Source organism: Haliaeetus leucocephalus, unplaced genomic scaffold (genome assembly GCF_000737465.1).
Source record: "Haliaeetus leucocephalus isolate CR32 unplaced genomic scaffold, Haliaeetus_leucocephalus-4.0 Scaffold140, whole genome shotgun sequence".
Classification (NCBI taxonomy): domain Eukaryota; kingdom Metazoa; phylum Chordata; class Aves; order Accipitriformes; family Accipitridae; genus Haliaeetus; species Haliaeetus leucocephalus.
In genome coordinates this window covers 471631-495613 of record NW_010972576.1, presented here as the reverse complement: position 1 = coordinate 495613, position 23983 = coordinate 471631, and the positions used below count along the sequence as shown (strand labels likewise).

Below are 23983 nucleotides of genomic sequence, written 5' to 3'. Positions count from 1 at the left end.
GCAAGAGCAGTAGTTCTGACCAGGCCATTCCATGTTCATCTGTCCCAGAATAGTGTACAATTCAAGTCATTAAGCTGCAAGCATCTGGGATGCACCAGACTCAGTGCAACTGATCTGCACATATGCATTGGCTATCTGCTTAGCGCTTAGTGCTTAAAAAATGCATGCCAACGCCAAACAGCAAAAGGGGCATTCTTCCAGTCTGAAGAAATCTTGCTTAGAGGTACAGCAAAAGTAACAAGGAATAAAAGATTTGGCAATTATCCGATGAACTCTGCAGTAATGAAATTCAGTATAATTTTACCCTTATGCTGTGTATAGTCAACATTCTTCTATGTATAAATATATACAGCTAGGAATTTAAGAATTACTTCCAAGGCTCCTTCTGTCCTTTTTCCAAAGGTCAAGAATAAATCATTACCCTATTAAAAAGCTTATATCAGATTAAATGGAGTGTTGCATCACTGTGGCTACATCAGAGAAAGCAAAGACTGTTTTGCAGGCTTTATTATTTGCAGTTTCTATGAGCTCATGTTCTTGAAAATACATTATGCTTCTAGACTACTACTAATGGTTACACTTTTCCTTACATCTTTTATGTGGTTATGTTACCCTCCAAAGTAAATCACAATGCTCAGTTCCACAGAACTGTCAGAAAACGTCAGAAACATCCCAACTGTCAAAAGCATCCCAATTGCCTTGGATATACTTGTATCAACTCTGTTTTTTTCTCCTGGATAGATTCAAATAGGGTGCAGCCCAATAACTACGATCCTAATTTTGTTCCTATCCTTTTTCCTACTACTTCATTTGACAGCTGATAAGAGCAAGGCTTGTTGGTCTTTCTTGAATTTGCCAAAGACAAAAGTATTAGCAACAAGTTCTCCTTGTTTCATATTATCGAAACATTACTCTGTTTCATTTTTTCCATTGCTGTATGTTTTAAAAGAGCAGAAAGAGTAATTGTATTTTCTTTGTTTTTCTGAGCTGCAGCAGTACTCTGTTCACTTTGTTAAAACTATATGCTCTTTTTGTACTCCTGCTTCTGAAGTTAAACCTTTAGAAAGAAGGTAGCTAAATAATAACAGCATATTAGCAGCCTCTGAAGTATCTTTTAATCCTCTTAAACTGTGCATACAGAAATACTACAGAGGGTGATCAACTTCAAATACTGACCTTAAAAGAAAACTAGACAAAAAAAAGATCAGATTCCTACGAGACATAGTAAACTGTGTTATAAACCTGCTTAAAACTTTAATTCGCACTTAAATTCAGATAAGGAGACAATCCTGCTGAACAGACGAAACAGAACAAAACCATCTTAATTACCTAGTTTCCCCTAAAGCTGGGTTTACAACTGTTTTTAAATGTTTCATGCTCTCCTGCTATTAAAAATCTCAGGAATTTATAACAGACCTCTATTATAAACAGGATAAATAATGCAGGCAGTTTTGACAAGAATTATTATCATCTATCTATCTATCTATCTATCTCCAGGATTTCTTCTGACTTGCCTTGCACCCTTATCAATGGCAAACATGAGATTGGTTTTTCTCCTACAAAAACACATTTCAGTACTAGTAAATCACAATACAGACCTGTTTTTCAAAGCCATTTAATTTCAGGGGGTAGTTATGTTTTAAAGCTGAATGCTTTTAATTTAGCATTCAGACTATTATAAAGGTGCCACCATGCTAATGAGCCAAAGCTTACAAGTTGATACAAGTGAAAACTGCTGATGCTTGCAAGCAAGGTGGCTATAGCACTTGATCTTGCAGTATCAGCAGGAACAAGAGTTAAAACAGATGCCACAGTTAATTTCATGGATCTTGGTGCCTTCAGGGAAGAAGTTGGGTTTTTCCTTCTCCATGAAGACTTTTATGTTTTATTTAGAGGATTTCTGACATGTCAAGTAGCCTGCATCTTGTATATAAAATTAAGATATCAAGAAAAATAAAATTGTACTTTGTGAAGCAGATAAAAAGCAACACAGTTGGGTAATTATGATAATTTGAACCACAGTGTATCTATCTAATAGTTTTATTAATATATGTTTTCATAATGCTGATTCATCAAGAGTACACTACAAATTATATTTTTGTTTATTTACAGATACAAAATCTGCCCTCTTGGTAGTGAAAGTAGTGGAGATATAAAAATGTATCACCTGGCATAGATTAAGGTCATGCTGATACTAGTGCATATTTGTTTAACTTTTCTTATCAAGACTCTGAGTAAAGCTATAGTAACCTACACGAGGACTCAAAGCTAGCAGGACTGAGAAAATTGTAAAATGATAATTAGGCATGAATAATAAGGCTGGGGTTTTTTTTAAGCAAGAGGAAGTCGTTATTTTTCAAAGACAAACAATTAGAAGCCTGTAAGGATTGCCCTGGAGAGAAGGCACATTGTTAAACTCTTTTCAGCATTGCATCATCTTTTCAAACTTTTAGAAATTATCACAGCTTGAAATTAGGAGGATAATCAGATGACGTGAACATGGCCTAAGTATCATCATACTTTCACTGCACACAGAAACATTTTCAGTGCATCAGTGAATACACAGTAGCCACATAAACTATTCCACTAGTGCCTCAAAACATTACACTAATCAAAAGAACAATGGTTCTCAATTGTGAAAGAGAGTTCAAACATTTATGCAAAGAAAGTAAAAGTGAAACAGTAAATCAATATTGTTCTTCTGTCTATATGCTCAGGAGAGGTGAGTAAGTTTTTTTAGTGAAAATTTGTACTTTTATGTGTAAGAACTGATCATATTTTAATTATTGGAAGAAAGAGGAAATTGTCTAACCAAGTAAGGACATGCTGATACCAAGTGAAATTCTTTTGTTGCATAGTAATTTATTAGCATATACGCTTAAAGTTAGCTTAAGTAGAAATTAATTTTCATGACAGAGGTCAGTTTCAGAAAATACATATTTAAATTTTTGCCCAAGATCCAACATGCACCTTAAAAAAAAAAAAAAGTCCCCCCCCCCCCACAATTCAGAAAGTGACATCTTATCACCAGGATGTTAACTCTGTAATTAGCACATTTTATTTCTGTCAATTTCAGTGTAGTAGCTATAGAAACATTACCAACAGCTGCCAAAGACAGACTTTTTAATCCCTGGCTTTTAAAGGACTTTGATATTTTAAAGAAAATATCAAAATTCCACCAGCTATTAAAACAGTCACTTCAGAAAACTGATACTGCAACTATTCAATAGGGACCATAGATAACGCAGTTGAAGTTGTGAAGTAAACAGGAGATTAAACTACTAAAGATTCAATTACTGTTACTGAGAACTGGTTGCAAAAAGGATATCACATGTTCTTTAAATACCACTGGGTTTACAACCTACTTGAAGACAACTCTGTGAAACTCACTGATCCAACACTCCTTCGCAACTACTGAACCATCATCAGTCCATTCTTGAGCTTCCTAAGGATCTCAAGTAGCTTCACTATCCAACAATCTCTGACATAATTACAGGACAAAATAACTCAGCAGTAGGTTATAGAACCTGTTAAAGCACCACATGCTTTACCTTCCAAAAATAAGCAGGAGGGGCTAATAAACTAGTTTAAAATAATTACCTGATAAAGTATTTTTCTAGCAGTTATCTCCCATTGATGAGCAATGAAACACTTAAATATAACTGCATGTTGACAGGATAAAAATAGTATCAGCAAAAAATATTACCATCACATCAGTAATTGAGACACAAACATAGCTGCATCCTGTTAGCTTATTCGAACATTGCATGAACAGAAAGATAATGCTGATCCAGATACTTAGCATACGATCTGCATCTCTTTGGTTATTTATTCTCAATAGAACTACTGCGACACACTTCTAAAGCCTTTAATGTATCATAAGATTGGCAAGGCCCCTTCATTTACATAATTAAGGCAATTATAGCCATTATAATCGAATGCAACACCATTTTAATGGTCCGGACTACATTTAAGCTTCCAGCTTTATAATCCATAAAAGCTGGTTGGCAGAGAGTAAAAGAAGATAATGAACATATCCTAAAAAAAACATGCTCTCATGACTATCTAAAATAGTTTAATAGATTTTGTTGTGCTACACAGACTAAACTTTCCTAACAATTTGGGTGTTTTGGAGACTCTAGGACTGAAATTGTTCGTGAATTGTTTCATGACCTAGGTTAAAATTAATGATTATCAAACATAAAATTAAACAGCATTAATTATCTTCTTTCATCATAATGGCTTGTCTAACTCTCTTAAAATTGCAGCAGCACACACAAAAACACAGGATGATATACTGAAGATAACATTTTTGCCTCTAAAGACACATTTACCATCAGATTTTTTTTTTCCCTACTAAAAAACAAGGGGAAAGGAAATAAAGAAATCAACCGGGCTAATCAAAACTTTCATAATCAATGAATTTAAAGCAATCTCCTATACAGAAGTCTTTTCCTTTGTGAAAAGTTTATGAATAATTTGTAGTAGTAAGAAAACAACTCTGAGTGACTAGTTACTCATCTTGTATATATTGAGTCTTTACCTAAAAAGAACCAGAGTCTAAATGGCCCTGAGTGTCTGAACAGTCTCACAGAAATCAAGGATTAAAAAAACAGGCAACGTATCCTAAGTCTTAAGTGTCCATCCCATGTGTGTAAGCTCACTCTCACATATTGATTTGTAGTGAACCAGCTAGTTTTGCCTGAGACGAAGTTTGTGAAGTTCATCCTGAAATTGCTCCCTGTGCACAGGATGGACAAGGCCACCGAGGAATCCCAGCTGTGCTCGTGTCCTCAAATATGCACACCCATTCTCAAAGGCGCAACTGGCACAGGACATACGTGCCCTTGGTGTCCTGTGATAAAAATACTCACACAGTGAGCAGAGATGCAGCACTTACATTATTTTAGACACTTAGAAATAAAAAACTTTATTATTCAGATACTTTTAGCACAGGGACAGATCTGCCAGTTAAATGCCCATTTGCTGGTAACAGAAGAAATATGAAAAGCAACGTCTCAAAGTGCAGCCTGCAGCAGGCTAGAACTGCTTTCCACTGCCTTGACACCCAAGGAATTTTCCTTTTAAATGTAAATGTGGGGACCTGATATACCTGGATTTGACAAAGCTGTGTAGATTTGAGTATTCAAGGCTGCCAAAAGCAGCCATAAAAAGTGGAAGAACTCGGAAATAACAAAGCAGCCCAAAGGAAAAGCAAAGAGGAAGAGGTTCTGGAGAAGACTGCTGTTGCAAAGACTCTTGGAACTGTGAGCAAAGAGCTGTTTCCAGTGATAGGAATGTAATATTCCAGCTTTCCCTTTAGTGTTACAGCTCTTTGTAATATTGACAACAAGCACTTAGCTAACAATCCTTTCTAAGGATTTCGCTTAATCCTGGCAACAATAAGATGTTCTTTTTCACAGCATTCTTGAATATGTTCTGCAGTGCTATGGCGGTTATTTTTCATATACACAGCATAAACAGTTTCTTGGATTCTAGCCTTTTTTTATATAAACTATACTATTACGGAATGGACAGTCTCCCCTTAATCCTTCACTTCTTCCTTCTAACAGTCAGGTTCAATGGAATTTTAATTTCTTCTGCAATTATGACTTCATTGCAGAGAATTAAATAAATATAAATCACTGTTCAAACACATGCTACCTTTTTTTTTTTTTTTTTTTAACACTATCAGCTCCACTCTGATTCCAATTCATAGTACACTTTTTACCAGAATGTCTCTGCCTCATTACTTTACTTGCAGTTGTGGTATCTCTTCTTTTCTGCCAAGACATGTATTTCTATCCCTTGTTCCCAAATATTTTAACCCCTGTAAGAACAGAAAGCAAAAGCAAAAATTTCTTTTTAGCCAAAAGATTATCTATAAATTACTGTCCTGGTTTCAGCTGGGATAGAGTTAATTGTCTCCCTAGTAGCTGGTACAGTGCTATGTTTTTGAGTTAGGTATGCGAAGAATATTGATAACACACTGATGTTTTCAGTTGTTGCTAAGTAGTGTTTAGACGAAAGTCAAGGATTTTTCAGCTTCTCAAGCCCAGCCAGCAAGAAGGCTGGAGGGGCACAAGAATTTGGGAGGGGACACAGCCAGGGCAGCTGACCCAAACTGGCCAACAGGGTATTCCATACCATATGATGTCCCATCTAGTATATAAACTGGGAGGAGTGAGGGCACGGGGATTGCTGCTTGGGGACTAATGGGGCATCGGTTAGCAGCTGGTGAGCAATTGCCCTGCGCATCATTTGTATATTCCAATCCTTTTATTATTACTGTTGTCATTTTATTAGTGCTACCATTATCATTATTAGTTTCTTCTTTTCTGTTCTATTAAACTGTTCTTATCTCAACCCACAAGTTTTACTTTTCCCAATTTTCTCCCCCTGTCCCACTGGGCTGGGGGAGAGAAGTGAGTGAGTGGCTGCGTGGTGCTTAGTTGCTGTCTGGGGTTAAACCATGACAATGACTAATCAATTCTAGTTATCTTTTTCGAACTATAAAGCTGCTTAAAACAAAATGAACACACCTTGTTCCATGCAAGACAAGTTTGAAATTACAGGAGAAACTCATGCATTTGAAGCAAAAATGCAAATGGAGCCACCTCTACAGCCTAACAATAGGTTACCCAGCTACACCTCCATTTCCCCCCTTCAAACACAGCCACAGGCCCTTCATATTTCCCACGTTTTACCATTTAGTCTCAACCATCTAACTAAACTATGGGGTCTTCAAAGCTTCCCATTTGCCAAGTTCAGGTGTGCTTTTCCACATCACACATGGACCAGACCTGGAAAGAAGCCTATACTCCTCATTTCCAACCTTTCCCTGGGTTCCAGGGGAAGGACGCCTGGGTACGTGGTGTGCTCTGACTAAGCCCCAGGCTAGATGACAAGGGGATTGTGAGCATGCAGGTCAGATACACCTTCTCATTCCAAACACATTCTCTGTCATTCTACACCACATTAGATTGCTTTACTAATCACACTACATTAGATTACTACTAATTATGATGGAGAAGTCTCTTTTTAGAAAGTCTTAACATGGAGTTTGATTAATGAAAGAAGAGACTGCTGATAATTTTACTTGGCTTAGCATCGCTCAAGCAAAAAAAAATATATTCTGTTTAAGAATCTAAAAGAGATTCATGAAGAAAATTTATCTTAACATTGATGGAATAAACAATAAAATTGGCTCCATTAAGTTTCAGTTATTACACAAACACAGTAATGAATATGAAATAAAAGTCTTTTACAAATAAAATAATACAGTATTTTTCTGCGAGCAAGTTCCCTTTCTATCATATCATAGATATGGAAATCATTTACAGATACAAATGAATTCTTGCTAAGATTATTAGTCTGCTATCTTAGGAAAAAACCTAACATTTATAAAGTATAAAGATACTAAAGCAATAAAATCTGATTAAACAATAGTACTTCCTATTAAAAATCAAGTAAAAAATGGTATATAATTCACCTTATATAGAACAAAGAGAAAAGAAGACATTCTTAATGAATTAGCCTGACCAAATTTCAAAACATAAATATCTACAATGCATCAATTTTCACTTTACCTTCAAAAAGCTTGTATTTATATATAATGTATACTTACAGCTTGACTTTACTGTAAATGTATATAATGAATTAAACAAAGTGAAAAACAATATTTTAGCTTGCATGCCTGGACAAATATAGGTCTAAGATGAACAGCTTTGAGATTGAAAAGTGAATACTATGTATTATAGTATAAAAAGCAATAAAGCCAAAGTGGACTTTTACTGCTAAGTCAATACCCTCTAAAGAACTAAAATGGATATACAGTAATACATTTTAGTTTTGCAGTGTCTTTAAAATTATAAAATGTTTCAGAAACATTAGTAAAGCAGAGTTCAGAAACATTTAGTAGAGTAAGAAAGCTTACCTACAGATAATGTCTTTTCCTCTGACAAGGAAACTGAGTCACAGTGTTAGAACCTATTTACAGTTAAATCAATGGCAAGATTCACATTGATGCCAGTAGTAAAGGCAAGAGTAGAAATACCAGCCCCGATATGATTTTTGTGGTCAGCCCACAGTGACATCAATCTCAAACTGTACATGCCAAAACAGATGAGACAAATTCCTCGTTTTGAGTGCTTCCACTGATAGTTGTACACTTGTATTTCAGGGTTCATCTAAAGACTATTTTGAGAAAAATCAGCAAATTTTTCTAATGAAAATTAAGCAACTAAAAAAGTACAGAGGTTTTTATTTAATGTTGCATTCTACAGAACTGCAGTAGCAATTACATAACAAAATATTTTACTGAATCATAAATACATGGCTAAGAAAAACAGTAGAAAGCTGACAATTACCTAATACAAATTTAACTCACATATATAAAATGTTGCTACTGTCTATACTCCCAAACTACTGAGACTGCCTCCTTCCATTTACTGTGCATATTCTTCAGAGAAAGTTAATAACTGAGAGTAGTTTCTTCATGACGAAAACCAGCATACTTCTCTTTATATTTCTTTTTATAGGTTAGTCAGTTATTTTCTGTAACAAGCATGGCAGCGTAAAATTAGATGCTATAATTAGATCTTTTGGGAAATATTTTAAAACATATTAACATATTTGCAAATAAACCCCAAACAGCACTATAACCTAACAGTCATTTTCTCTGGTTTGTTATTTTTGTCTTACTTGAGGTTTGAAAGTTCAGTTTTATCCTTGACCACACAGCATGAACTTCTTCATCTTATAGATGGGAATTTTGCTCATTGTCTCATATAAAAGACTTCTCCTGGCTACCCCATAACTGATCACTGATAGTATTAGGCCTAATTAGTCTAGTATATGTTGCTTTGGATACAGATTTTATTCTATTGATGTCCTGGAGTTAATCTTGCAGAAGAGAAAAGGGGAATTACACAATAGTACTATATGTCCTTGAAAGGTAATAATACAAAGTAGAGATTAAGGAGTTAACACAAATGTTATTTTTGGCCCTAAATCTCTTTATTTGTGAAGTCTGGAAACAATTCAGTGTTCTCTTTGAATACAAACAAAAACAAAAGCTGTTTTTTGGCATCTATACCTGTACTATACGAAGAGTGGCTGAGGTCATGTATTGAGAAGATGCTGCTATGTAAATAAAATAAGAGGATTTGGGAGAGTGCTGTTTTGCTATTTGTTTAAAAAGAGTCCCTATATTTGTTTTTCAAGCACTGATGCACATGGAATGAAACAAAATCCACAGTGTCTTTAATCCTACTGTTACTTATCCTCATCTCTCCATAGCAATTAACAATTCAGCAGTATTCAGTATAAAATAGGATGCAGCTGAGAGAGCACCTATGTTCTGTGATTAAAGTCTTTCATATATACTAACTAAAATACTTACAGCATGTAATGTTGCCTTTTTGCTTCCTCTGGCAAAAGCTTAGACTCAAAGAGTATGACATTTAAAGCAGCTTCCTACGATACCTATATAGTCCTCCTCAGATGATCAGATAAAGACCCTTTTTTTTTTCTTCCCAAGAACATAAGTCTACCTCTCTTATTTTAGTGAAAATATCAAGTGAGCTGTTACCACAGGATTTATTAGAAATTAACTAAAACAATTGTTGAGAGCAAATTCTTCTATTCCAGGAGCCAATCAAAATGAGTATTTAGTATTTTACCCACAAGGTTATAGCTTTTTCCATCTAAAATGCAGGACCCTCAACTGATTCTGAGGTTTTGGGTATGGCTGCATGTTCCAGCTGCATCCTGACTCTATGTCAGGGCAGAATCCCAACCTTGTTTCAATGAAGAAGATATCCAAAGACATAATCCAGGAGGATGCTGTAGCACACATCAGCTTAATCTTTGAAACAGACTGAGAGACCAGGATCCTCGGCATATCATGGCACACATTTATCACAGTGTTAATGTAGCTGAACGGGGACATAAAACATAGGCACTCTGTCAAGCTTTTTGGATTTAAAGATAATTAAACTTTCCCAACGAATGCGCTCTAGAATAGAGCAAATTCAAGCCTACTGACAATGGATGCTTTTCTTAGATACCTTTGGAAGGTCTTTGACCACAGAGTTGTGAGCCATATACTCATCTGCTGTCCTGGCATTCAAAACATGTTTAGTGAGGATCTTCCTGTAAGTGCAGAAATCCCATGTATGTCTTCATTGAGCATATTCCTTTAGTCTGACATACCCAGTGGGATTTTGTCATCTACATTGCCAAATGTCTCATATTAGGGTGCTGTGACAATGAAAAGGAGACATACCCAGGTATTTGGTCCAGGCAAGAAAAAAACTCAACCAAAACAGTCCAGCAACACCATCTTGTTGTGTCTGGAAGGTTTTAATTATTATTACTAATTTATACTTTTTTAATTATTATTTAGTTGATAAGCCTCTATATAACCTATATAACAAGTAAAGGAAAAGCAGAAGGAAATGTCTACAATGATGCAATGAGTGCAGTATCACTTAAGGCAGAGCAAATAATCTCCTTCTATCTCAGTTTCTGAATGGACGTGAAACAATTTTATTTCAGAGACTGACATACTCCTTCCTCTGCATTATTCTGAAGCTTTTGAGAGACGTTAAATGCTATAGCTGATCACAGAGAAGGCTGTTGTCTGGACCTCCCTTTTTATTTTCTGGAGGGTGGGTTATAGAACTCCTCAGTCCACCAACCTCTGCTTTCCTAAGAAATACTTACCAATCCAATATCATTAATTTTCCATATCTCAACTAGTAATGTAAGTACAATGCTAGTAAAAAAGAAAACCAAGGAAATATTAAGACTGGAAACAAGGCAAATTTCATACAGAAAGAGATTATAGATGAATCTAAATCCTGTCTCATGACAGTCTAAAACAGACAACATGGGTCTTGACCTATACCATGAGAATTAAATAACAGTACAAAATGACTTCCACCTGTCCATCTTTTTGTTCTTGTAATGTCTTGAACTGGTATTTTTCGACTGTTAAAAACTCTGAGGATTTTGCTGTTGGCGTTCATTCCTCCTTCTGAATTAACAAAACCTCTTAATAACCCTGGCCTTCTAGACCCTGCAAGATACAAACTAAGAAGCACATGTACTTGGCAAACTAAAGTAAATAAATTTTTAATGCCTGCCAGGCCTAAACATGAAAACATACAAACAAGTGAAGACATTTCATCCATTTAGTGTAAAAATAAATTGCTTGGTAATCATGTAATATATTGATTTTCCCTCTTATTCTTATCTTCCTTCTAACTACAGCTTGAGCCATGAACATCAAAAATCAAATTCTGACTTTATTTGGTGAGGCACGTACTCAAGTGTTCACACCTAGTAAGCTTTTAATTAAGCTTTCTGGTATATAATTTTCTTTCTAGTAGATCCTAAAGGATATTCAGGATTATTTTCCCACCTTATTATATAAAGGTACTTATTAAACTTTTGTAGAAATTAACAGAAGACTACAGTTAGTAGGAGATAGTAATATGGTGTAAGACTAAACAGTGGGTCAGACATATTTTCAGAGTAATTTCAGTATAATTAGAATGGCCAAAGTCACTGAACAAAGCTGAACTATCCTCAAAGTAGAAAGGTTTGTGCAACCTTTCATTCATGCTGAAAGAGAGAGGAGAAAAATGGAACTTTCCATTATACATCTAGAGATTTTTGTTAAAAAAACATATTGCTAAGCATATCTTTATTCATTAAAGGTTTTAATCACAACTTTTGAATTACATCACATGTAATGCAAGGAATGAAGCAACATCTGCTATCTCCTGAATAAGGACCATTTCAATATATACTCAAAAAATATAAAATGTAACAGGTTTCAAGTCAATATGTCATGTTCAGTAAATGGATTGTAAACACTTATTTGAGAATATGAGTACACTGCTATAGAGAGATACGTTTTACGTTTTGTCAAAAATTCAAAATAGCAAAAGCAACACTAAATAAACTAAAAAGCAAGACAATACTTCTGGGATTATGCCAAGGTATCAATGAGTTTGTTGGGCAACTGCAACGGTCATTAATGATGCTCATTAATATCAAAAGAAGCTCTTGCACCTGAGAAAAGTATTTTGAATATATAAACCTGCAAAATAAAACATCATTGTGAAGCAGAAAGTTCACTTGTGACTATAGTTCATTCAACTTTTTATTCTTGCTATTTTCCACCCATTATTAACTATTTAGATTACAAAATTAAATATTTCTTTTTTCTAACAGGATAGTAAATTTCCTGTACCAAAGCCTTGAAATCAGTTGAGAACTTGAAAGAACTCTCCCACAACCTCACTCCTTCAATAACATTTTAAAACTTAAACTTTTATTTTCTTTGAGGAATGTTGGCAATGTGTACTTATGTTACACAAATTTGTCCATTTGGGTGTCTATTCATAGGTTTCAAATCAATCCACTACAAATCAAACATGAATCAGTACTGGACTAGAAAACTGAAGATGAAACTGCAATAAAATTTAATATTACTTAAATATTGACTGGGAAAAGACACAGCTGAAAAAAAAAGAATAAGTTAAAATTAGCAAGAAGTGCCAAATGACAGAAGAGCACTCAATAAAACGAGTTTTGTTCTAAAACCCGCACTTTTTTAAGGAAACAAATTACATTAAGTAAAATGAAAATCTGTTAATGAGATAAGAAAACATTCCAATAGAAAAGCCTTATCTCCTTCACCTCTACTTCTCTATTATTAAGTCACCTAATTTTTCCTGAAGAAATTTTGCTGTCAGTATTGTAATCTCAGGTTGGCTGAAAAGAAACATGATTTAAATAAAGTCAAAATAGCCAACTACCAAAAGCTTTGCAATACACTTTAAATTACTAAAGGGTAGATGTAGGTTGGTGAATTGCACATTACTAAATAAGTGTAACAAACCTCTAAATAAATGTGCTATTGCAGTAGATGAAAAAAATAGTTTAAAATAAGTCTGTGCGTGCGTCTGTGAATGTCTAAAATTGAACTTTTGAACCCTCAAGCACCAGGCTGCTACTTGCTAGCTGCAATTGGCATGAACTGGTGTAAATTCTGATAAACCAGAGATGGCATTTCCTGAATCCTCCAGTAAATAGAGAGACATGGGACAGAACTAACAATTAGGAGGCTGATCACACACTGTGCCTCTGCACATAAGACTGTTTAGATTGGGAAAATGTGGGCAGGGGTGGTGGGGATAGTAGGGACTGAAAGGGTGTGTCCTGGAAGAAGAATGGCTTCCCAGAAAGAGGAAGGGGGCCCTGAAAGAAGACGGTTAAGATCCTGGCTGGTGGAAAGATGCTGGAAGTGAGGAGATCAGCGAGATGCACTGAGAGGAACGCTGGTGCACACCATGGCCAGTAACACCTGATAGGTAAGTGCATGCAGCTGCATAGCAGAAACCAACATGATTTTCTGCCTGACTGCTCCAGGTCAGCAGTGACCTCCCTGCTTGGAAGTAAGCTGAGATCTACTGAAGGCAGCGCTGGGTGGGAGGGTGAGAGATGAAATGAAGTTGAGTAAAAGCTCTAATCGCACCAGTTCTTAAACAAATTCCAGTATTCAGATGCACTACAGGTTCTTGTTTACTGTCTTGCCTGTGATAGTTACAGAATAGGCTAAATGTCATTGCAGATGGTAGGTGTACATGTTCCTATTCACTTTAGATAGCTGAATATGGAAGCTAAGCAGGCTTCATACCCAAAAGAGAAACAGAAAAAGGATTGATCTGGTGCTTGTTTCCTGGGCAGTTGGGGATGGGTGGGCGGATGGGTGATCTGAAATGCCAGAAGGTAAAGCAGACAAGGTGTGCAGAGGTAAGCATTAAAGGTTAACAGGACTTTTTGTACAAATGAGTGGAACTTCTGCATTTACCCCATTGACTGATCTCATCGCCCTATCCCAGTGACGCAGTTGGTAAGCCTACATTTTGCATCATGTATATTTGTTCTTATCCATCAGACTGAAAAGCAGGACAAGCAAAAACATTGTCCTCCACAACAGGCAAGGGACAGGGCTCAGTATGTCTCGGAGGATTGTTTTGGGCAAAAAATGGTGCCCAGACACTGCCAAAGGGACAGAATTCTCCCCAGTCTTGTAAAATGTGCAGTGCACAGAAGCCTTCCTAGTTTCTGGTTCCACATAACCACTGGAAAAAAGACTCAGAGGAGCTTAGGAAAATAAACACCTGCAGACTCCAGCTCAGTGAAACCCCTACATTCACAACTGTGCAAGCCAGTATGACCTGGATACCCCAAATCCTGGCACATACTTGAAAAAGGAGATTAGGGTGAAAATAGGACATGAGGCAATGGCTACACCTGGAAAATAAGACAGGCTCCTATAAGTGCTTCCTCACTTGTCTCTTAATTAACACCTCTGTCTCTCTAGTGGTGGTGCCTCCCATTCATTCTGGTTTACCTTTCTTTCTCATTCTGCTTCTACACAACTCCCTAAGCCACCTCTTCCATACTGCTCATCTTCATTTATTTCTAACTTTGTGTGACCCTTTCCTCTAACAGTACCTCAAGTGCTCTTCAGATTTTCCCTCTCTTTTTATGGCAGTACACTAAATTTGTTCTTTTCTTTCTCTTTTTTAAAAATTACTGGAGCACCTGCTGTAGTTTATGTGATACTCATTGTTTTCTCTAAACTAAAACCAAAACAGAAATATGACAAGGAAAGATCTTTATTTTATTGTGTCCTCTTTTGCTTGTTTGTTTTGTTTTATTACCAACTTATATATTTAGTTCTAGATCAAATTCTTAGCCCTTTCATTTTTGGATTCAAGCTAACAGCCCCTGCACGTCGGTCAGGTTCAATGTTACAGAGTGTATCACTAAAATGAGCCAGCTTTCACAAAAACTAGGAAGCCCGCACCTGCCCCATGCATTCATCAGAGAGAGAGATTAGATAAACTTCAGAGTTTACTTCCAACTAAGAGTTTCCTATGATTTTACAATCAGGTTCACATATATTTTAAAAGGCAAATCTGTCTTTCTGAATAGTGCTTTAATCTTGCTTCCCATAGGAGTGTGAGGTTCCACAACAAAACTATTTTGGGAAAGTTCATAGACACACTTTGCTCCCTAGATACACCAAAAATTCAGTAGAATTTGTCAATCTGAAGAAATGAAAAACTGTCTTTGGGGACGTATTTTAGGAAACACTCACTCACTAATCTTACTTTGCCTCTTTAGCTTCATCAAATTTCTAAGCAACTGACGTGTGTATACAGCTTAGAACAGTTAATGGAGTTCCATTTAAAGAAAATAATAGTATTCTTACAACAAAAGTTCTTATAACAAAACTTGTAACAAATTTTGTATTCTGTTACAATAATGGCTGAAATTTCAGTAATGATACTCAGCTCACTTTTATATTTCTCATGTCTCCTGGCCTTTGGCCTTGTAAAGAAATGATATTCAAATTTCAATGTTGCAGTAAAATGTAGCAGTTGTAAAAGCCCTGTATTTTGCTTGCCCTAACAATCTGTCAGGACAGGATTAGTGTTAATTCCCATACTCATATAGGATCTTTTTTCTTTTTCTTTTACATAACTAAGCACAAGTAATCTTGATCCCTTGGCAGTATAAATCTTCAAGAGTTCATTCCTAGGAGTTTATTTGTAATTAAGAACTATTCCATTTTCTTGAAGCCAATAACATTTGTCTATAGATCGTTTTCAGTGTTTAAGTACAGGAGTACTAAAAATAGAAATAGTGTGCTTGAAAGAACACACACAAAGACAAAACCAACTGCATCAGGTAAAACAGCTTCCAGCAGAGAAAATGCTAATTTTTTTATTTTTTTTTGTAAAAACTGAGGGCAATGATACTATATTAAAAAACTAACACTGGAGAATAGTAGGCCTGCTACTCACACAGAGATGCTTCTCAGATCATTATCTTAATTTCACTTCATGCCCACTGTTAAGCAAATATCCCCACATCTATGCTGGAGATGCAGAAGATGTTGCTAGTGAAAACTGCAGCTGAATTAATGCTATACTATATGTCTTATCAAAGGGGCCACATTAACCATATAAGGCTGGGTCTTCCGGTGTTTTTCATTGGGGCTGGCAATATGAGCAGATGACAGATTTATCTATTTATTTACAGTTACTACATGAAATTGTAAATTAATGCTTTAAAAAACCTCAAGGCTGTATCTTTTTGCAGAGGGGTTATAGCATAGAGAATATTTAATTACACATATTCAATCAATATTTAATTACATCAATGCTATTGCTGAAGACCAAAAAACTGACCTAAAGGAGTGTTTCAGAGAAGTTTTTTAATGACTTGTATGTACGCACACAGGTCCATGTTTGCAGTGGTCTTCTCTATTCATTGTTAAACGAACATTAATTCATTTTTTAAACTAGGAAAAAAATACTTTTGGCAGTAGCTACAGCTTATCATGGAAACAATAAGATTCTCTTGTACAATAAATTTGGAATAGAGCATCAAACCATAATGGATTACTAATGTTAACATAATCCAGGAATGTAATGCTAGTTTCTTTTATCATTATAAGGTTGCTACAGGAAAAAAAAACCCTTCAAAAACAAATTTTGGTGTATTTCCAATGAGGATACATTGCATAAAGATTTTAGATTACTCATCAAAAGTGTGACTATACAGAAAGAAGAAAAAAATACATCTAACAGAGATCAGTCTAAAGAAATACAAAAATGCAGATCTCCAGTCATGCTGCTCTCAGCAAATTCAGGTCCATGGTGGCCTAAAACCTCATGCTATGATGGCTCTCTATTCAGGAGTACCAAAGATGGTATCCTGTCTTGTTTAACAACAACCTTCCAAAGTCACCTGGGAGTCACTGAAATACAAATACACTTAGCCACAAATTTTTTTCTCCAGTTGCACCAATGGCTAAGCAGCATTGCAAAGCAACTGCATTTTCCAGCAGCCTAATCTCATGCATGGTCCAAAAGGAAGCTGATTTATTCCTATCACTTTTCAGACAAAGAACTCACTTTTGTATGACAGCCTTTACTAATAGTTCCATAGTGTAAGTGCATTTGCTTGCTCCTATGAGCAGTAACAAGGACTTTTAAGTTTCCTCTTTTCTATCACACTTCATTTTCTTGAATATTCAACTGAAAACACTGATGAGCAAGGAATGAATTTTTCTTTGTCTCAAGTACAGCCATAAGCATCTCGAGGAGTATTAAAGAGTAAAAAAAGAACAACGATAACTCATACTACAATAGCTGCATTTGAAAAATACAGTGGTATTTTACTGTAGGCACAATTTCAAAACCTACAGCAAAGAAAACAACCTTGAATAAAATAAAATAATGCTGGTTTTATTCAAGAATAATCACTGTTTGTGATCACTGTACTCTTCTGTGAGCAAAATCTTATTTCCTTCTAGAAACAAGCTGTTAAATATATCATACAAATTACCATCACTCACCTCTCCTATAATTTCTGCCTGCATTTGTGGATTTGTCAGAAGGGCAAGGGCAACGTCCTTCGCATTTCACTGAGATTTGTTTTCCTGAGACACAGGCTTGATAGTCTAATTTGCACTGTAAGGAAAGAGAATGACTACCATTAATATAAACATCTTTTATAATAAAAATCATAGCTCTTTAAGTACTTTGAAGCAATCTTTCATGAAGTGCTTAAACCTTTGCAGACATAGGTGCTAGGAAAAAATTTCTGCAGTATATGCTACCTTTGTACTAAGAATTAGATTAGATAAAGATAAAAAGTTTTTGTTCCCTAACCTGGCTACAGTTTCAGACTCAATTCAAGCCTGAATGCACTTGTGGTGTTAGACTGATTTGAATATGCATACTAAATGGAAGTAGACTGCATTGGTTTTATTTGTATTATATGAGCAAATAAAGCAACAATATTCATTACTGATAGGAAGCGATTAACAGTGAATTATAGAATTTATCACTTAATTTCTACCTTTAAGATGACAGTATTGTAGTAATAAGCAATAACAAATAAAATGGAAAGCTGTGCCTGTGCCTGATGCAATTCTGCACAGTGACAGTCTTTTCTGATATAGAAACAGATTAATTTTTGTGGTTCTGATCTGTATACTTACAGATCCAATTGAGAAACCATACAAAAATTAACTAAATCTAACCAGGAAATGGAATCGTTGTTTCAAGCATATAAAAATAACATAGTTAAAGACCACATACATGGAAAATAACCCTACTGTAAACATTGTCACTCTTACTGAGAAGCTGAACTTTTATTCTAAAAGGAAAGTTCTTGACATACAGATCTTTCTGCAGGACATTTTGCCAATGTAGTAACAGGAAAAACACAAACCAAAACAAAGGAAAAAAAAAGAAGTTATATCTACAAAGAGCTTTTTAGGAAAAGGAGGAAAAAGAAAAGGAAAGGAGGAAGATGGCTATGGATAACACTTCATTTAAACAAAAGATGGAAGATGTCTCATTAGTCAGGTAAGAGATATATAACTTAAAAGTGTAGGAGTCAGAAAACCACTTCAAGTAACAAATAAAAATATGAAGTGTTTTCTGTGCATCACAACACTTCAGAAGAACAATCTCACCAGAATTTGTGCCTTATATTCCCTGGCACATTTTCTGTTTGGATATTTAACTTCAGTTTAATGCAATTCCATTATACAATTACTAGGATTTCTGGCAAACCCTAAAGTTGAAGTTTCTCTCTCCCTCCTAAAAATGAGTAAGGGGTGGGAGCACTGTAGCTATGTAGGAATAAAGGAGCCTCCTGAAAGACTGCACTTGAGGTTTCCACTAGTATGCAGATATAAGCACTGTGAATTTACAGAACTTTATTAACCTTTCGTGCAGTCAGACTTCTAACCCTGTCACACTGTCATGCAGTTCTCTACCCAGCACAAGCTGAACTGCATCACTGTATTGAAATAATATCTTTTTGCACCACTGCCAATACCAAAAAGAAGACATATTAGAAGCGAGAGAAAAGAATATGTCAATTTTTGTGTATTTACCTAAAATCATCATTATAGTTCAGTTTTGAATGCACTATCTTTTGCCAAAAAGGCATGGTTAAAGGACAATGAGACTAAAAGAATCTTCTGACAAAAAAGAACAACAGATCAACTCCAAGTGAAAGCTATACGAATAGTATTAGTGTCTCATAAAGGACCAGAAAATTGAAGCAAAGCAAACGGCTCTACCTATGTTGACCATGAAACAACTGAATACCTTTTGTATCCCTGCACAATTATCCTGGCTGTACAGGAGATTGCTTTCATTACCCATGATGCCCGCCAGACCCCTTTCCAGACAGTGCATGACCTAATCCATATTTTAATAGTTGAAACAATCTTCAGAGTTAGTAGAATGGATCATAGCTCAAATTTAATATGTGCTTCTGTGGAAAAGAGGTATCTTCCCTTTTTTAAGATTGGAGAACTTTTATTGTTCAATCTTAGTAGCTTAAAGAGTCAAACCTACAAACACCTGCGCTTTAGGTTTTGATTACTTCCTCTTGGTGACTGAATTTAATGAGATCACCATTTAAAACTGACATACAAACCCATTTCAGGTTTGTTTTACTGAGAATCAGAATATGAAGAGTGGAAAACAGAGGAATACTTTTTTATTTTTTTGAAGATTTCTTTAATCCTTTCTTTGAGAGATTTTTTTTACAGACTCCAGTGCTTCTATTTTGTTTCCCTTGAATGTTGAAGAAACTAGTAAATACTTCAAAGCTGCTCCTGCTAACATAATTAGTTGTGAGTTTAGTCCTTCTGATTTATTTTTCTTTAAAGTTGTCTACACAGTCCTATTTGCAAACAACACTGCCCTTTTAAATGTTAAGAAAAATTTAATGCCTGACACCTGCCACCGGCACTGATACCTGAGTTAGTGAGTGCAAGGTCAGCACATAACACTTCCAAATCAGTACTCCATTCACAGGTATGCTAGAATTTTACACTCACTGAACTCAATTTATGGACAGGCAGGCAGCAGAGAGAGATTCCTTGTCTCCAGAAACAAAGCAAAATCATGGTGCTTGCCTAAGTTAGAAATGAATCAAGAGGCTGTTCTGACAATTTCATATCAGCAGCTAATGACACCAGGAATATAACTCTTGTTCAAACCTCTTGTCCTTGTTCCCCAAATAAACAATGCACTGGGATATTGCAAAGGCAGCTCAGCTAAATAAAGGCAGGTCAGAGTTCCCTCAACGTTACTCTCAAACTAGTAAAAGAGGCAAGCAACATACCTGAAAAACTCCATAGAAAAAGAAATCTGTGGCATACAGAATGTGAGGACACGATAAGAAGTGGCAGTACAAAGGAGAGGTAGTGTTGGGAACAGTGATGAAATAATTTGTTTTGTGGGGAAAATATCTGAATAGTTTAAACAGCAGAAAAACACAAGAACTATTATGTGATGTATAGCAACAAAATAATTCCAATCTATTTGGCTTTATTAGTGACTTTTCTATATGGGGAAAATATGTCATAAATTTTCAAGAAACTCATCTCTTGGATTTCACAACATTCCTTATTTATATTGGTTTTATAAACTGTTAACCGCTTGTGCTACTTTCATCACAATCCCTTATATGCATGCAAAAATACCATTTTCCTTCTGAATATATCTAGCTTTTTATCTTCTGATCTTGATTCCCCTTTCCTTTTAGCATGTCATTTTTCTACACTGGAGTTTCACCATGTCTCATTTGTATGTTTGATTCTAAGGATGCTTCAGCTGTTTGAATTTTCACACATTTTGTTTCAAGACAGAAGAACAGGTATTTCTGACTTCAGAGCAATATGCTGCACAGTGCTTCAAAAAAAAAATAAAATCATTTCAATACAGACAAAGAATATGTACCGTGTCAGGGTCTCTTGGCAATATATTTCAGGATGAAAAATTCCTCATTTCTGTACTGTCAAGTGTCCCATAGAAAAACGCAATTTATTTACTCATATTCCGCCTGTTTGAAAAACTGTTGAGTCTTAAATGGACTCAAACATTCTTCAGCATTTGCCCAAAGTAGTTGTTTAGTGAACTAGAGATGAGCAATTAAACATCAAAGAACATCAAAGAATATATGTCATCTTTAGACATGACTCATGCAGCTTTACTGTTATTACAGTAAAGATGAGAATAGTTATATTTCTGGAACAACTACCACAGTGTATGTTATTTTGAAATTCATGAGCTCTGCTCTTACAACTATTGTTATAGAGTTGGAAAGATTAAATGACAGTAATATATTTCATTAAGGTCTGCTACCTTCCATTCCAAAGTAGCTATCTGTCAAAGGCTGCCAAGATACATATATACATATGTACATATATACATATATATATAAAGAGCCTAGTTTTGCCCCAAAATGGAAAAAAACCCACCTACTTTTCCATGGCAAAATAATGAAAAAAATGAAGATACAAGGTAAAAAAATTATTATTTTTGTGTGCATTTGATGGGCATGAATACAAGGACAGGATAAATTTTATTTGTTACATTAAGTTCCAAACAATTCCAACTTCCCTTGTGTTTGTAAACCAAGTTCCAGGTAAATATCATACATTTCCATATATACATGTTTACCTTTAGAAAACCCCCAAATCACTCCCCTGTGACCAACTGACCCAATTTTTCAAGTGTGAATGACAGTACGCATGTCATTAATACACGGGGAGGATGCTGATAAAAATCTGTGACTTGGGAAAACTCTTTGATGACTTCAAATACACAGGAAACCTCTACAGAAAGGAGTAATATGTCAGCATGAGCATCACATATACAGAGGTAAAATCTCTATGTTGAGCGAAAAAGAATATTCAGAGAATATTTATATAGTCTAGAATTTTTCAAATTAGTTGCATTTGATATTTACATCCTTGAACACTTGAACTGGCTGAGCAAATTTACAGCCATTGAGAATTTATGAAGGACAGAGGATGTACTATTAGACTGGAAATTAATGAAAAATGAAGAAAATAAATAAGGAAGGAAAAGATGGTCTCAGAAATTATAGAAAAAAACCCAGCTTTTAAGTTTGATTTCTGGGCACCTAGAAGAAGAAAGGAGAGGGACCATGATATAGGGTTTTATCAGGCAAATCATAATAGATCTAGTTTCATTCTATGGATTAAATTCTAGAAAACAGAGACATATTAGATTGCAAGTACCTTGATTTTACCAAGGCTTGTCACACACTTTTACATTGCAAACTGGTAAGCCATACTGGGAAGTATGTTATTTGTGTGCTCATACTGTAAGATGAGTACAAAACTAGTTGAAAGTGATCCTCAGAGAGTAACAATCAATGGATCACTGTTAAAATAGAAGGCTGCACTGAGTAGACTTTTGCAAGGGTAAGTGACAACCCTCGAACTATTCTGTCTTTTTATTAATGGCTTGGAAGATGAAATAAAAGATATCCTATTAAACATGAAAGAGGCTGGAATAACTTTAGAAGACAGGACTATAATAAAAATACTCATATTATTGAAACAGGCTAAAAATATAATGTAATTCAATACAGAAAACTGCAAAGTTCTACTCTTAGGTAGACATAATAATCACATTTAAAATACAAGCTATGGAACAACTGGCTAGAAAACCCTTCCAAAGGAAACATAAAAATCTAGTGATCATTATGAACAATTGGTGTTTAAAAACATTATCATACCAGGATATATAAATAGGACTGCAACATACAAAACACGTAAAATAATTCCACACAGCTCTGGCAGTGCTTAAAATAGAGTACCCTTTACAGCTTTGTGACAAGGTTTCAAACAAGATGGGAATTAATTGGACAAAGTCCAAAAAAAGATTAACAACAATGATCAGAGGCCTAGAAAATAGAGTCACTGAGAAAGAGGCTCAGGGCGTGGGGATGTTCAGTCTTGAGAAGAGAGGATTTGCATAACAGCTGGCAAATAGGAAAAAGGCATCTGAAAGATACCCAAAAAGAATACCATGATGAATGTTTCAAGAAATTGGCTTAAATTGCTGCAGAAAAGTTTCAGATTAGATACTAGGAAGACTTTCTAATAATAAGGGTAGTGAACTATTAAAATAAATTGTTGGAGAAGTTTATTGAATCTTAATCATTGTCTTTAAAACCAGGATTAGATAAATCTGTCAGGAATTACACCTGTATAGTTTATCTTGCTTTGAGAAAATGGGTGGACCAGATGGCATCAAGCTTATTCAATGAGAAAGTACAGGACAGACCAGCTCTGGAAATGAACCAGTGTCAAAAGACTATTGCTTGCATAAATCTTGTTCATTTGCTGGAGAGATTGAAAGATGTGTAATGAATGAACTAGGGAGTCTGCATGAAAGAAAAGGAAAATAATGCTTATGCTGGTCCATGGATCTTGGATAACTGCAGCAAAATTGGGTTTGGTACTGAGTTTATTTGTGCTCTCCTGAGCTCTTGAGAACCTGAGATCTGATTTGGGAACATGCTAAATATTTTTACATAAACTAAACCAAAAATGAATTGAACATATAAATGCTTTGCAATGTGAAACATGGAAAAAACAATCCTTTAATGGGACATCCAAATCTCACGAATATTTTTTTCTGCTTCCATCTGTCTGCAGAACCATATTCTACTTGTAAAACAACACTCACACAGAGGGACTGTGTGTGAGTATAAATTAGTTACTATTTGCAGACTTCTCAAAATCTGTATAATAGAATACATGAGACTGTACTGAACAGTGCAGAGAAAATGAATTACTGATTAGATAGAAGACAGGTATGTCCATTCTGTGTGTTAAGTGAGTGAAGAATCCTGCAGAAAAAAAGGCAACAGAATTAAGATTGCATTATAAGTCTACCCCAAAAGAAAGACAAACAGTGCTTGTGCAAAATTAACTTTGGCATTTCCCAACATATTATCAATTTGTTTTTTCTCACAGACTTAATTCTGTTCCTTTGTGAGAATGCTCCTACCTCAGTGGCAAGATAACTTATTT

The 23983-nt window shown here is 35.3% G+C and overlaps 1 protein-coding gene across 1 annotated transcript in view; it reads right to left on the bottom strand.

Moving 5' to 3' along the window:
- The window catches only part of SPOCK3 (sparc/osteonectin, cwcv and kazal-like domains proteoglycan (testican) 3), a 144086-nt gene that overhangs the window by 43089 nt on the left and 77014 nt on the right, over positions 1-23983 (bottom strand). The window contains exon 4 of the mRNA XM_010586063.1: positions 17456-17570. Coding sequence (XP_010584365.1) covers positions 17456-17570 — 115 coding nt within the window. The remainder of the gene's footprint in view (positions 1-17455; positions 17571-23983) is intronic.